The 15274-nt window shown below is 40.8% G+C and overlaps 1 protein-coding gene across 9 annotated transcripts in view; it reads right to left on the bottom strand.

Annotated features, from left to right (window-relative positions):
* MINK1 (misshapen like kinase 1) overlaps positions 1-15274 on the bottom strand; it is a 58772-nt gene extending 43498 nt beyond the window's left edge. For 2 of the 9 annotated variants that reach the window (XM_007483241.3, XM_007483242.3), the window contains exon 1: positions 14558-15108. In XM_007483241.3, coding sequence (XP_007483303.1) covers positions 14558-14614 — 57 coding nt within the window. In that variant the 5' untranslated portion in view covers positions 14615-15108. Of the gene's footprint in view, positions 1-14557; positions 15109-15182 lie in introns of those variants that run through there. The other 7 variants (XM_007483245.3, XM_056817685.1, XM_007483243.3 and 4 more) reach the window with 5 other exon arrangements.

Below are 15274 nucleotides of genomic sequence, written 5' to 3'. Positions count from 1 at the left end.
GTTGGGGGGGGGATGGGTCCTGGGACCTTCCTTTTGCCTACCCCTTAGATCCGAATGATCTCGGGTTCTGACTTTTGGGGGGCTGTACCTTTTGATCCAGGTCCAGGAGGAGTGTTCCCTGGGTCTATTCTGTTATTTGTTTTGAATTTCGGCGCCCTAAGAGCATTCAGTTTGAGATTGGTAAGAAAGGGTTTCTGGAGCTCTGAACTTTAGCTTTCTCTAAGCTGCCATCTTGACTGGAAGTCGGGTCCCAAACTTTTTACACAGGGGGCCAGTTCACTGTCCCTCAGACTGTTGGAGGGCCAGACTATTAAAAAACAAAACAAAACTATGAACAAATCTGTATACCACTGTCTGGGATATCGGAGGCTGCAGTCCTGGCTGTGATAGGCCTGTCACACCTTGCACAGACCCATCACTACCACCACTATACTGGGCAGCAGCATACACATTGCGGAATCCCCTCCCCCAGATCACCATTCACCATGCTGAAATCTTCCATTGTGCAGTCACATAATCCTTTGTGTGGAGCCTTGTTCTCATTCAGTTACTATCAGAACAAGGTGTCACGAAGAGGATTACATCACCTGAGCAACGCTGCGCTTTGCCACATACAGTGCTCCTCTCACTGACTGACAATGAAAGAGATGCCCCTTCCGGAAGTGCAATGGGGGCTGAATAAATGGCCTCAGAGGGCTGTAGTTTGGGGACCTGGACCCCTGCTCTAGGGAGTCAAGAAAAAGGGTCTTTGGAATTGGTTCAAGAGAACTGAGCATAATTCCTGTGAATTGCCATGAAGACTTCAAAGAAATATAGTAAAACTGATATGAAGTGATACTGAGTAAACCAAAAGAAGAATATTCATACTGACTACAGCTATGTAAATGAAAATATTATTAAAATAGTAACACAACTCTGATCAAATCCAACAGACATTATTTATATTTTTTAAAAATAATACATTATAAAACTGTTTAAGTTGCCTCTACCACCAGCTGAAATAACTCTTATACTGATTAGTTCAATTGTTTTCAAGAAATGTACTATGTTGGTAGTTTGTTTAGACTTGTCTGCTATGTCAAAACAAAATGTATTGGTAATGAAAAACAAAGCTAACAATTACACAAGCCTCTCACAGAAGTCAATGTGGTATTTAGGAAAAATTCAACTACACTGTCTGCATGGAGGGGGAGCAATAGGGCCTAAATACTATACCCTGCCTAGTGGCATCAGGGCTGGGGAGGACCTGTTTAGTCTGCTTAGGGAGAGACGTAAAATTATAACATAAACATATAGCACCTCCATTAAATTCCTATTCTGAGGCATCATTATAGCACAGAAATGACTCTAAGATGCTGAAGGCTTTGCCAGAAGAATACAAAAACTACCAAACAGGAAAATTCTGAGTAAGGTCCCAACAATGAACTGTGTCTTTTATATAAGGACTAGTCTAGTTAATTTCAAAGAGGCTTATACCATAAGGTTGGCTACTAAGGAGTGGACAGAGATTACAATCAATACCAGTAAGAGAAATGTTTGTAAAGGGTATGTTCACAGATAAAGTCACAAATGTTCATAAGTATTGAAATATTGAACTATTCAGTAATATTAATATTATACAGACATCTTTAGAAAAGGCACTTGCATGAGATATGTTAGAAAAAAATCAGGGAGTGTGAACTTTAATGAACAAAAATGAGGAATTATCTCCTGTAACTCTAATTTAAGGCATGATCCCTTAGAGATCATACAGGAAATGAAGAGAAACAACTTCGGTCCTGCTGCAAGATACACAATTCACAGACCCTATAACAAAGTAATAAATTAACAAATATTTATGAAGTGCCAGATGTGCCAAGCACTATTCTGAATGCTTAAGGATACAAAGGAATAATCTCTACTCTCAAAGAGTTTACATTCTTACAGGGGAAACAAGTACACGTGTAAATGTAGAGTCATAAATATAAAGTGAAGAAATATATATAATGTATATATATAGGATATACATACATACATATATACGTATAAACACACATATATGTTGTTAAATACAAGATAGTTTGGGAAGGCTGGCATACAGCCAGTTGGGGGAACAAGAAAGAATTCCCAGAGAAGATGATGCATGATGCTTAAAAGCAAGAGGACCTTCTGGGTATGGCGTTTGTGCAACAAAGAGAAAGCCAGTTTGGCTGGATCTCAGAGTCCCAGAATGCAGAAGTGGAAATAATGTCCAGGGAAGCTAGAAAGATAGACTGAGGCTATGTTGTATAGGGCTTTAAAAGTTAAACAGGAAGGGAGAAGTTAGGTAGCTTAGTGGATTGAGAGAAGCCTAGACAAGAGGTCCTGGGTTCAGATCTGTTCTTAGACACTTCCTAGCTGTGTGACTCTGGACAAGTCACTTAATTCTGCCATTGATAAGTCCTTATTGCTCTTCTACCTTTGAACTAATATGCAGTATTGATTCTCAGATGGAAGACATGGTTTAAAAAAAAAAAGCTAAATGGGGGTTATGTTTTATGGTAGAGGCAAAATAGGAATTCACTGGAGAAGAATGAGCAGGGTAGTCACATGATCAGAACTATATTTAAGGAAAATTAACTTTGGCAGTAATATGTAGGATGGATTGGAGTGATGAGAGACTTCAGAGAGAAAGGTCAATTCAGAGGCTGTTGTAATAATCTTGTTGAAAAGTGATGAGGGTCTGAACTAAGGTAGAAGCTCTATGAATGAAGAGAAAGATGAAAGAGATGCTATAAAGGTAGAAATGGCAAGATTTGGCAACTGTTTTGGCAATTTGGCAATATGTGTAGGGGGAGTAAGAGAGGAAGAGGGAAAGGGAAGAAGACAAAGAGAGAAGAGATGAGGGCCTAGGCCTGAATCTTAGGAAATACAGTTAAAAGAATTAATGCAGAGTCAGCAAAGGAACCTGAGAAGGAGTAGTCAAACAAGTAGGAGGGTAACCAAGAAAGAAAACTCACAGGACAACACATATATTTGTAGCTCAGGCACCATATGAATGAGATTTTCTCCACTTACATACTCTGAGGAAATAGAGGATGTACTCTATATACAGCATCTCTATCATTGTGGATTCAATACTTCCCAGGAGCATGTTGCCCAATAACCAGCCCCAAAATGGTATCTTTTATTCCTATTATGTATTCTACTCTGATCTCCTAAAGTTGGGAACTGCCTCCAAAAGGACCAACAAAGTGACAAAGTAGATAGACTCATCTACCTGAATTCAAATATGATCTCAGATACTTACTAGCTATGTGATCCTGGTCAAGTCATAACCCTGTTTGCCTCAGTTTCCTCATCTATAAAATATGCTAGAGAAGGAAATGGCAGACCACTCCAGTATCTTTGCCAAGAAAATCTCCAATGGGATCACAAAGAGCTGGACACAACTGAAACAACAAAAATCAAGTCCCCAGAGTCTCCAAGAACTTCTGAATGAAACAGAACTAAGAGTCCTTGCTTTCTTGTTCATCCCTAAGGCTATAGACACATCTGTCTCTCCCCAAGTTGCTTTTAGTCTGGGGTGTCACACGTTCATATTTACACCACCTCCTCCTGAGATTCATCTTCTTCATTACCCAAATGTTCCAACCATATTTTAAAACAAAATATGCCTACTAGCTTATTTTTACCTCCTGGGAAAAGGATGGGCACAGATAAAGAATATGGAATCAAAATCTTCCTATTTCATTAGGCAGCTTGAATATTAATACTGGATCTACTACTAATTACATAATCTAGGGTAAGTTACAAAATCTCTAGATCTTACTTTTCTCATTTACAAAATGAGGAAGTTGAGTGATTTCTAAAGTCCTTTCCAGTGCAAAAAATTCTCCAATTCTATGACTAATTTAATTGTATATGACCTTAGAAAACACTTTTTTCACTTCCCTGGGCCTCAGCAATGGATTTGGAAATAACCTACTGTTCAAATCTCTGCCACTTATTAGCTGTGTGTGACCATGTACAAATTATTTTATCTGTCTCAGATTCCTTTTCTGCAAAATTAGCTAGAACAGATATCTGTAAGCTTCTATGATCTTGGGGCAGTTAAGTGGCACAGTGCCAGGCCTAGAGTCAAGAGGACCTGGGTTCAAATCTGGCCTTAAAACACTTTCTAGCTTTGTGACAGAAGATAAAGGTTAAAAAAAAAAGAATTTATGATCTTGGTCTAGAAGAAACCCAATTTACCTTCATTTGTGGAGAGGAAAACAAAAGCTGTTGGAAAAGATATCTGACTACATGGCAACTAAATTATTGGAAACTTTTCTACCTTTCTCCCTACTGTTCTAGGTTCATGGGGCTCATTCTAGGGTTTAGAGAAATAATGAGAATTACCTAGTTAGCAGTTAATGATCTCTAAATGGTAAATAAAATCTCTACAGCAATAAAATATGAAACCAGACTCTAATACTCAACTCAAATATATTCTGGTGAGATTTGCTGAATAATATGAGTTTTTGCAGCTGGCTAGATCTCAGGAGGATACAGTGCTAGAGTGTAAAGGCTTCCCACAAGGGGCATGTTCCTCTGGTCCTGTACCAGCCTTTTCCAAGCAAAAATAATTAATAGTATTCATGGGAGGGTTACAGGATGAGGCTTTGGAAGCAATTCAATTTGAGGCTAGATTGCTCAGCTTCTGACTTCAGTCCTTATCAGAAAGTCACCTGATCTTTAAGATTTTAGAGCTAATTAGCTAAATACATGTGCCTGAGCTCTTGAACAATCTTTTCTGTGTGTATTGTAATTGGCCAGGGCACTTGAGCCTACCTTTAGGAGAGTCTTTTCACCACTCATGATTATTCTGTACATATTCAATGGCTTTAGACTTAGGCATCTCCTGTTGGGGGTGGGGGGGGGACCTATTATGTGCTGGTTCTCATAATTAACCAAAATATGACAAAAAGTCAGTGACACTGAAAGGTGGAGGTTATCTCAAGATAGACTGCCTATTCAGCTTAGATACTAATATAGTAATTATCCTAAGAACAACCTTAACAAAAGCTACAGGAGGGGACTTTTTGAAAAAGTTAAAAGAAAAAAAAAACAGCAGCTGTATTTTTGAAAAGCAAATATTCAAGGCTTCAAGTGGCTATATCTCAAAAGAAACTATTAATTCTTTTTTAAAAAATCTTACTTTCTGTAACAACTCTTAAGACAGAAGGGGAAGGACTAGACAAATGGAGTTAGGTGACTTGCCCAGGATCACTCAGTTACAAAGTGTCTGAGGCCACATTTGAACCCAGGTCCTCTCATCTCCATACTATACCACTTACCCTATTAACTCAACACATAAGCAAAAAGTTTCTTCTACCAAGTAAATTAATTAGTATTCCAAAACTGGATTTGCAATTTCAGTTTCAGTAGACAATAGATAATAATAACAATAAAAATACTAGTTTTGATCCATCAGCTTGAACAATAAGGTTATGGCACATAGAAGTCAAAAGAGGGCACTGGCTGATGAAAAAAGGCAAACAGGACACAGCCACAGCTTTGGTGATGTTCCTCCCCCAGGAAATAGGTGTGGTATCTTGGAAAACATGTCTTCTACCACCAGCTTTTCAGGTTCATACATCAATTGTTCTCATAAGCTGAGAATGCCTTCCCTTCATTTCTCCATTATGATGCCTAGAGCATTGAAGGTACTCAAAAATATTAAAGAATTGAATGGATCTGTTGGGAAAGAATCCATGGAATACATCTGTTATCAATCAATCAAGTATTGCTGAATTTCTACTGTGTCCTCTGCACTTAGTTAAGCACTAAGGAGAGATACAAAGAAAGGGTAAAGGGAGTTTATATTCTAGTAAGATAAAAAGTTGGGTTGAGAGGCCAGAATACATACATACATACATACATACACACATACATACACGCATGCATGCATGCATACATGAATGTGTGTGTGCATGCATGTGTATGTGAATAACACTTTATGGAAGAAGGGTTTGAAATGGATATCAACTCATTATAGCTCCCTTAACCTACCAGGATCACAGGAACTTAGATTTAGAGCTGAAAGGCACTTAAGAGGTCACACTACAAAATCCTCATTTAACAAATGAGAAAATTCAGTTCCCCAGAGGTTGTGATCAGCCCCAAATCACATGGATTGTAATGGAGCCAGGCTTCAAATATAGATCAGGTGAATGAAGAAAAAACCTTTATTAAGTATTTAATATGCATCAAATACTTTTGTATTTTTTGTATTTGCATGGGCAGTCTCTAACCTCAAGGAGCTTGTAATCTAAGACTATATATATATATATATATATATATATAGGGAAGTGGTGGCCAGGACAGACACTACGAATTCTCAAAGTTATAGGGAAAGGACCTCAGAGGCTCCTTTGACAAATTTCCTTTCAGAAACAATGGCAGAGTTGATTTGATTATGATTCCAGAACTTAGAGTAAAGGGTCAAGTAAAAAGGGTATTTCCAGAGGAGGCCATTACTAATCAGGTCAGTGATTCTAAATTTAATAACATTTTTATTTCATCTTATTGCTTGGAAAGTTTTAGTTTTAGTTTTAAAATATCAGTCAAAAAGTTCTGAAGAAGCTCCTCACCTGGCAAGAGTTATTTTTGTAGCTAGTCACAACTCATAGCCAATATTCCTGACTCAATGATACCTTCAGCTTGGGATAAAGTTTAAACTTATCACATACCCTCTGTAGTGCATTGCTTGAGTCAATAGGCCCAGTACTTAGAATGACCATATCCCCTCTTATCACATACAGATAACTTACACTGTCAAATGTAAAGACATTAGAAAATGTTTTCAATGGAAGGATGAAGGGAATTAATTTTTGAAGAATTCCTTACCCATATATTTTCAGCACTGGAGCTGAGCCTTATATAATTGGGCATATATTCATGGATGTTGCTAGGCTGACCACACCTTAAAAATAAACTCTCAATTCAATGTCTCCAACCCTACCTATCACAAAATTCTTCCTGTTTCATCTCATACAATTCCTTTGTAATCCTATTTATTTTAAGAACTTAAAAATATTATTCTGAGAAAGGGTCAGCAGACTTCAGACTGACAAAGGGTCCATTATTAATAATAGTTAGCATTTATATAGTAGCTACTTATGTGCCAGGCAGTGTGCCTAAGTGCTTTATAAATATTATTTCATTCAATCCTCACAACAACCCGGTATTATCCTCATTTTGCAGGTGAGGAAATTTGGGCAGAGTTAAGTGGTATGATACAAGTATGAGTCTGAATTTGAATTCAGGTCTTTCTAACTCAGGACAGAATCTATCTACTGGGCTACCTAGCTGCCTATATTACTATATAATTTTTTTCAAGCGTGTGTGTGTGTGTGTGTGTGTGTGTGTGTGTGTGTGTGTGTGTGTGTATGTGTGTGTGTGAGAGAGAGATAATGTATCAAGCACTTTGCAAACTTTAAAACCCTAAATAAATGCTACCTATAATATATATTATGTTTTATATATATATACATATATATATGTGAAACATATGTATATATAACAGTTACTCTCTTTGTATATATCATCAACCAGCATTTATTAAGTACCTACTATATAGCAGGCACCATGCTAATAAGCTTTGGGGAATACAAAAAGAGACAAAAGACAGTCGTTGTCCCTAAGGAATTTCCAATCTAATTGGGGGGGGGGGGAGGGCAGAGACAACATATAAACAAATATACACAAAATGGGTCAGCTAGTTGGTTCAGTTGGATAGAATGCCTGGCTTGGAGTTGGGAAGACCTGGGCTCAAATATGACCTGGACACTTCCTGATTGTATGATTCTTGGCAGTCACTTAATTACAAAAGCCTAGCCCTTACATTTCTTCTGCCTTAGAACTGATACATAGCATCAATTCTAAGATGGAAGGTAAGGGTCAAAAATATGCATATGAATATTTATATATATATTTTTATACACATAAAACACAAACTATAGCCAGGATAAATAGGAAATAATTAACAGACAAAAGACACTAGAATTAAGAGAGGTTGGTAAAGTCATCTTGGAAAAGGTGGGGTTTAGTGGAAAATTAAAGGAAGCCAGGGAGGTCAAAAGTCAGAGTGGAGGCAGGAGAGAATTGCAGGCATAGGGGATAGCCAGAGAAAATTTCCAGGCAGAGGAATGGAGTATCTTGTTTGTGTAAGAACCAGAAGATCAAGGTCTGGATTGAAGAGTACATTCCAGGGTATAAGGTGGGAGAGTAAAGTATAAGAAGTCTGGAAAAGTAGGTGGGGGCTAAATTAAATGGCTTTGAATGTTAAACAGAGAATTTTATATTTGATTTTGAAGTCAATTGGGAACTACTAGATTTTACTAAGGCAGGGGGTGGGGGGTGGGGGAGGGAATTGACAGGACCTACACATTAGGAAAATCACTTTATTGGCTAAATGGAGGATGAACTGGAGTGGGGGGAGACTTGAGAAAGGCAGACCAACCATCAGCTACTGCAATAATCCAAGTGTGAGGAGATAAGGGCCTCTATTAGAGTAGTGGCAGTATCAGAGAGGAGAAGGTACCACTTTGGAAAGATGCTGCAAAGGCGAAACCGATAGGCCTTGGCAACATACTGGATACTGAGGGTAAGAGATAGGGAAGAATCCAGGATGATTTGCAAGGTTGTGAACCTGAGGTATTAGGAAGATGGTATTGCCCCCTATTAATAGACTATACACAAGAGGTACTCAATAATTTGGGGACTATATGTCAGCTTAAAGGACTGACTGTAGTTCTTTAATCTGGGAAAAAGAATACTAGATTTTAAGAGCAGGGAGATATAAGAGTATGGTTGTGAATGCTATTCATACATTGTGTAGCATTCCAAGCATATTCACATCTAAGAAATATAAATGATGTATGGTTATTGTGTCTTCAGACACAAGGTTTGAACTCGGATATTTGTGGATGGACTCTTGACCTAGCCATGCTGCCTTTGCTCAAGGCAAACTCATTAACATTTGGTGCAAAGTCAAATTCCTTTGTAAAATCGCGGGTTGAAGTCAAACATGCCCAAAAGGTGTCATCATTACCATCCCATCCAATCTGAATTATCTATGCTTTGTTGCATATTCATTGAGTACCTCCCAAGCCACAATGAAATAAATATGGAAGACGGCCCTGTGATTTCTCCTCTTGGTCCTCTTTCCTCTCTTGGGCTTTGCATTCTTACTCTTGATACGCTTACCCTATTTTCTTTCGTTTTCACGTGTTCCATTAGTTCTCATATTTTCCTACCAAGGAGAATATCATAGGGGATATTCTTCTTCCCTATTCAGTAATACTGACTTGTCTGTGTCTCTCATTCTTCACCCATATTCTCAGGCTCCTTGCTCCTTCTCGAGTCCTAACCCACAAAGAAAAAATTTCTTTTTGTAGCCCCCACTGGATGGGAGGTTCCAAATGACACCCCAGATGGGACTAAATATCCTTTGTTACAGGCATTAAGAATTCAAGTGCGCACAACTCGAGAAGCGTCCAGTGGAGCGTGGAGCCAAAAAGACGGAACCTGCAGGTGGCCTCTCAGGTAAGAAGTCTTTTGTTTTAGAACTATGGGTCAATCTGCCTCATCATATACCTGTTACATTAGACTGTTAATGTCTTTAATTGAAAAGAAAGGTATTAAGATCTCTGAAGCTAAGGTAAAAGCGTTACTTAAGCTGATATTGAAAGCATATCCCCAATTTCCAGCAACGGGAGTGCTGAATGCACAGGAATGGGATCTGATTGGTGATAAAATGAGACAGTATCAGAAAGAGGGACAGAACATACCACAAGTCAGTTGGAACACCTGGAATATTATCAGGATAGCTTTAAATGCACAGCCATTGCAGCATTCAGATACTAAGGAGGAAAGATCCTCACAGGTGCAAGAGGAAAAGTAGCCTCTTTCTCGCCCTGATTCTCAGAATGCTGAAAGTCTCTTGAAAGGGGAACCAGCTGAGGTTCCCATGCCTCCTCCACCTTTTGAGGAGATAGCTTCTGCTCCAACCTATCCCTCAGGGCAGGTAGCCACAAAGACACCATCGGCAGGCCTAACACTCTATCCTAATCTTTTCACAATAACCATACATCATTTATATTTCTTAGATGTGAATATGTTTGGAATGCTACACATTGCATAGGACAATATAAGATGGGCTTAATCCACTGCAAACTAGATTTAAGGATTTGTGACTCAGAACTGTGAGATGCTAGAACATTTACTAAAAGGGGGCTGTAGAGTTTCTTTTTCCTTGGATTTTTAAGTGTAGATTGAGATTTCAAGCTGACTTCACAGATCACAATTCAAAATACCTCTGAATGGCACATAACACAGTAATAGTGTACATATCCCACCATGCCTAGAACAAGGGTTTTTGTGAACAGATGTTGAACATCTGTTCACAAAAACCCTTGTTCTAGGTGAGTTTGAAGAAAGGCTTTTGACAACTTTCTCTGGAATGGTAACTGAAGACACAGGATCAAATTAGATAGCATCTAATACTAGGATCATGTCATTTACCTTTCTAGATTGGGGGAGTTGGGGTGAGGAAGGCTGGATGTAGAAGGTGTCAGAACTTCCTTTACTTTTAGGCCTTTGTAAACTGAAAAAGCAGTAAATAACTTTTGTGCCCTGCCCAGTCTTTTGTATCTTGGATCAGTGATATCAAATTCAAATATAGGGGTAGTAAAGGATCACATAAGGATCCCTGTAGCTACATATCAACTTAAAAAGAAAAAACATATTAACATTATGTAATGTTTTATTGTATTTTTATTTATTAACTATTTCCCAATTGCATTTTAATCTGGATCCTTCCCTATCCATCACCCTGGATAAGAGGGTCTGCAAAGGAGTTTTTTAAGCCAGCATATCCCAGACATCATATACTGAAGACTCTGTGAAGGCTAGAGTCATTAGAACTTATGAAGTGGGCTAAAAGTCAAAAAGCTGGTCTAAGAATCTACTATTTCTCTTCAGTGAACAAAGCAAACCTCCTCAGATATGGTGAGTACTGCTTTATTTATACAGAATCTTCTCCCAATTACAATACTTTTATAGTACCCTATAGCCCCATTACAATCTAAATGGTGGTAAAGGTTGTGACAATCTTTGAAGACTTTTTAGGGGAGACAGTATATGGAGAAAGTTATTGGAGGACATCATCCAATCATCCCTCTGAAACTCCTAAGAAAAACTGACCTAATTCTCCTTTCCTCTCCCCCCAGATTTCTTTTACTGAGAGTTACACTTCATATTACACTTTAGGCTTTATGGGCCCCCCACCAGGTCCCTAAACTGAATGAAACACTCTCACTAATTCTCCAGGAAAAGATGTCACTTAACTGCCATTTTTCTTGCTAAAATCAGCCGCTTTCTTTCTCCTCCTTTCCTCTAAGCATCTGTTACCATCATTTGGGTGACTGGCACACCAGTATACAGTAACAGGTGTTACTCAGCAACCTAGAAATATATGCCCTGAACTGCCAGCTTTCCAAGGAGTGCAGACTCCACAACCATATGAAGATAGAAAAAGGAGGGGAAAAGAGACTTTTCTAAAACACAATCACATGAGAACAAAAAAATTTTGCTAAAAAAAATCTTAACTACCAACTTCTACCTAGCAACATCTCCCACTAAGCTTTTCTATATTATATTAATACAACATCTAGTATAGCTTAATTCCAAAAGCACTGTAGCCTAAAACTTCTGGCTCACTAAAGAGGTAAGGTCTGGAGGAACAGGAAGAAGAAAATAGATGGGTCCTGAATTAAGGAAAGAGACATCTGTACAGCAGTCCAGCATTGGGTCTTCTCCCCATTCCTCCTCTCTAAACTCTAAGCTCTAAGAGGTCTATTGGATTCAGAGTAGCCCAAATCAAAGAGTTTAAAGTGTCTTTTCTGGGTCACAAAAAGCAGTCTTTCCACAGGTCTAAGAGATATACTGTTTCTGCTACAGGTCATACTTTGATTCTCACCTTGAAAACAAAATCTTGAACAGGAAGAGAGATGACAGCCCTTTGAGGTCAGCTGACAAATGCAAAAGGTGTGTCCCCATCTCCCAGCCTCCTATTATGCAGTAAAAAGGAATAGGCTTTGCTACTGAAGTCTCCATTTTCCATTTCTTACAGGAAGGCAGATAGGAACAGGGTGAGGAGATGCTTGCAATATTAGCACCTTGGCAGTTCTGTTAGAACATGTGTATTTATGCAAGGCTGAGAAGGGTGGTGCCTAGAGAAAGCAAGTAGGACCTGTCAATGTTCCCTGTAGAAGGGCTTTATGTATACATACATGTGGATGGGCAGATAAAAGGCTAATAAGCTAGATGGATGCCTCTTCCTGACACAAGTGGTGGTGGGGAGTATTGGAAGCTAGATGCTGAGATCCCAGAGGGAGGAACTGGACAAGGCAGGGAGGGAGGGGGGTATGTCTGGTTAAGGCCAGGTCTAACATTTCTCTAAAAATAAAGACAAAAGCTCAGAGTATACTTGGCCAGAAAGCTTTGGGATATAGTTTCAAAACTATAAGAGGGTCTATATCTCAACTTTTCTCCCCCTCCTAAACCCTTGAGAAATGTACCAAACTTGAATTCTCCTATAGCTTGAATGGATATTTTAACCTATGCTTTTTTAAATCCTCACCACCTTGGAATTGGTACTAAGTATGGATTCCGAGGCAGAACAGCAGCAAGGGCTAGGCAACTGGTGTTAAAAGTGACTTGCCCAGGATCACATAGCTAGGAAGTGTCTGAGGCCACATTTAGTTACAGGATAGCCTGACTCTCTATCCATTGAGCCACCTAGCTGCTGTTTTTAATACATTTTAGTTACCAGTTACAGGATCCTAGTCACCTGAGTTAATCAACAGCCAAGATTTGGCTGGATGTAAGGAAGAGGCATGTCACAGAAGAAAGTCCTAGAGAAGGTCTCAAAATGTTGTTCTTGCTCTGGATTCCACCTATCTTTTATTTGAGAAGATCTAGATTAACCAAGTCTTAGTTACTCTACTCTTACTGGGTCTTCTCAGTCTGAATCTTCATAGTCCTACAGTCACTCACTAAAACATCACTTCATCTCCTTTAGAAGCAAAGTCTTATAGACTAACACTACACTAAAGAAAATGACCTAAATGGAAGGGAAAAAAAAAACTGTGTCACCCAATTATAACAACATGACTCTGCTCCCTTTTATTCCACCCCCTCCACCTGCCTCTTCACTCCCTCTAAACTAGGAACATCTGTAAAACTAATCATATTCTCCCATTACTGGTCACATTTTCTGACTAAATAAAATCTCAGCAAATCCTCTGAGTAAGGACTGACAAGGAATTTTCCTCAGGATGGAAATCCCTGCTCCCTCTACACCTGTTGTGAAAGCCACCAAGGGCATTGGGACAAAACACTAAAATGACAGGCAGAAGTCTTCACCTAGAAATCCCCCAATTTTTTCCAAGCCCCTGCCCCCTACACTTATCCACACTTCTTCCTTATCATTATAAACTACACATTCATCTTTTTTTTTCCCCTGAGCTACAGCTCCTGACCAGCTTTGAAAGAAATGTCTGCATACTAGCCTATGCAGTTGTTGTTTGAACAGAAAAGCTTCAACTCTATACCAGGTGTATTTGACTTTTCCAGTCCCACAATGCTTTATAGTTGTAATATAATACTGACGGATATAAAGCCTGGATGTGAACTACTTCACTCTCAACAGAGACCAGAGAAAACTGTCTTAGGTGGAGAGAGGGGAGTGACAAGGGGCAGCCTCGAATATAAAGAAGTGAGACAGGCTTCAAAATTCTAAATCCGGAGGGGTTTGGGGAAAAACTGATAAAAGGTAAGGACATAAAGGTAATGAACGAATCAAGGAGGGAGAGGAAAGCCAGCCATTAAACTGTAGCTTGGGGGAAAAAGACACAAAAGGAAATTGCATGTGATTTTGGGGTGGGGGGTGGGAAAAACAAGTGAGGAAAGCTAGGGAATGTCAGGCACAGGAAAAGTGTGTCAGAAGGGCGGGGAAGAGAAGGATAGTTCATCTTAAAAATATATGTAGAGGAGAAAAAGTCTCGAGGAAGGGGATACTAGGGTCCAAGGTTGCAGAGGGATCACGAGGAAGATGGGGGTGCTGGGCATCTAGAATTCGCCGGAAGGGGCAGTATAATCAGGAAGGAGAGAAATAAATGGCGGAGGTATGGAGAAGGAAGGAGAGGTAGTAGTGACAAAGGGCAAGTGAACAGGGGTGCAGGTGTGTGGGGTGTGCGTGGGAGAGAGAGAGCCCAGCAGCCGAGGCCCAGAAGAGAAGAGGGGAGGGTAGTTAAAAAGATTTCCACGTGAGGGGGCGGGGCCTTCCCTTAAAGCGGGGGCGCACCCTGGGAAGGGGATGCCGAACCACCTCCACCTGCCCCTTCCCGGGGCCAGGGCGCGCACGCCCCGGGCCAAACGCTTCCGTACAGGTAAGGGGGGGTCGGGGCGAGCACTCGCGGCAGCCCAGATGCTGGGGGCCAGGTGCCAGGCTCTTCCCAGGCCATACTCGCTTCCTCCTAGCCTCACTCACCCGCAGGGCCGACAGGTCGATGTCGTCCAGGCTTCGGGCGGGGGCGGGGTCTCCCATGGCGGCGGCGGAGGCAGCCGGGCCGGAGCCGAAAGACACGAACAGGGCGTGCCCAGGGGAGACGCAGGGTCGCTCTGGCTCAGGCTCCGGCTCCCTTATTGCGCTGCCGTTGTCGTCGTTTCTGCCCCATTGGGGGAGAAGAAGGAGTCAGGGCTCCGCTTCGCCTCCCCTTCTCTGGGAAGATGGGGATGGGACGAGATGAGTATGCGTTAACAGAAAAGATCCTTTCTGACTGACTGACTGACAGGAGCTCAAGTCCTGAACTCGCAGCTCGGAGCCCCTGAACTCTACTGCGCACGCGTTTTTCGAGCAAGGGTGGGAGAGGGAGGGAGCGGGAGAACAGGCTGCGCGCACGCGCGAAAATCAGCTGAAAGACCAGGAACGTGGAGAAGTGGGTGCAGGGAAGAGGTGCGGAATGTGATGGTCTGGAGTGCATGGACTAATTGTTGCGCGTGCGCTTTACGTAGCGTCTCTTCTCTTTTGCTCTTCCAGTCTCGCTTGCCATATTACCCCCTCCCGCCGGCCAGAATTGCAAGTGGCGCGGTAACTTTGTCGCCCAACCACCTACCTGGACGGTGGGGGAGAGGAGGGGAGAAGAGGAGCAACCAGTTCCATTTCACAACTCCTGAGGGGCTGCCATGGCAACCCCCACGCTATGGG

This window comes from Monodelphis domestica, chromosome 2 (genome assembly GCF_027887165.1).
Source record: "Monodelphis domestica isolate mMonDom1 chromosome 2, mMonDom1.pri, whole genome shotgun sequence".
In the NCBI taxonomy this organism is placed as follows: domain Eukaryota; kingdom Metazoa; phylum Chordata; class Mammalia; order Didelphimorphia; family Didelphidae; genus Monodelphis; species Monodelphis domestica.
This window is presented reverse-complemented; position numbering and strand designations above follow the sequence as displayed.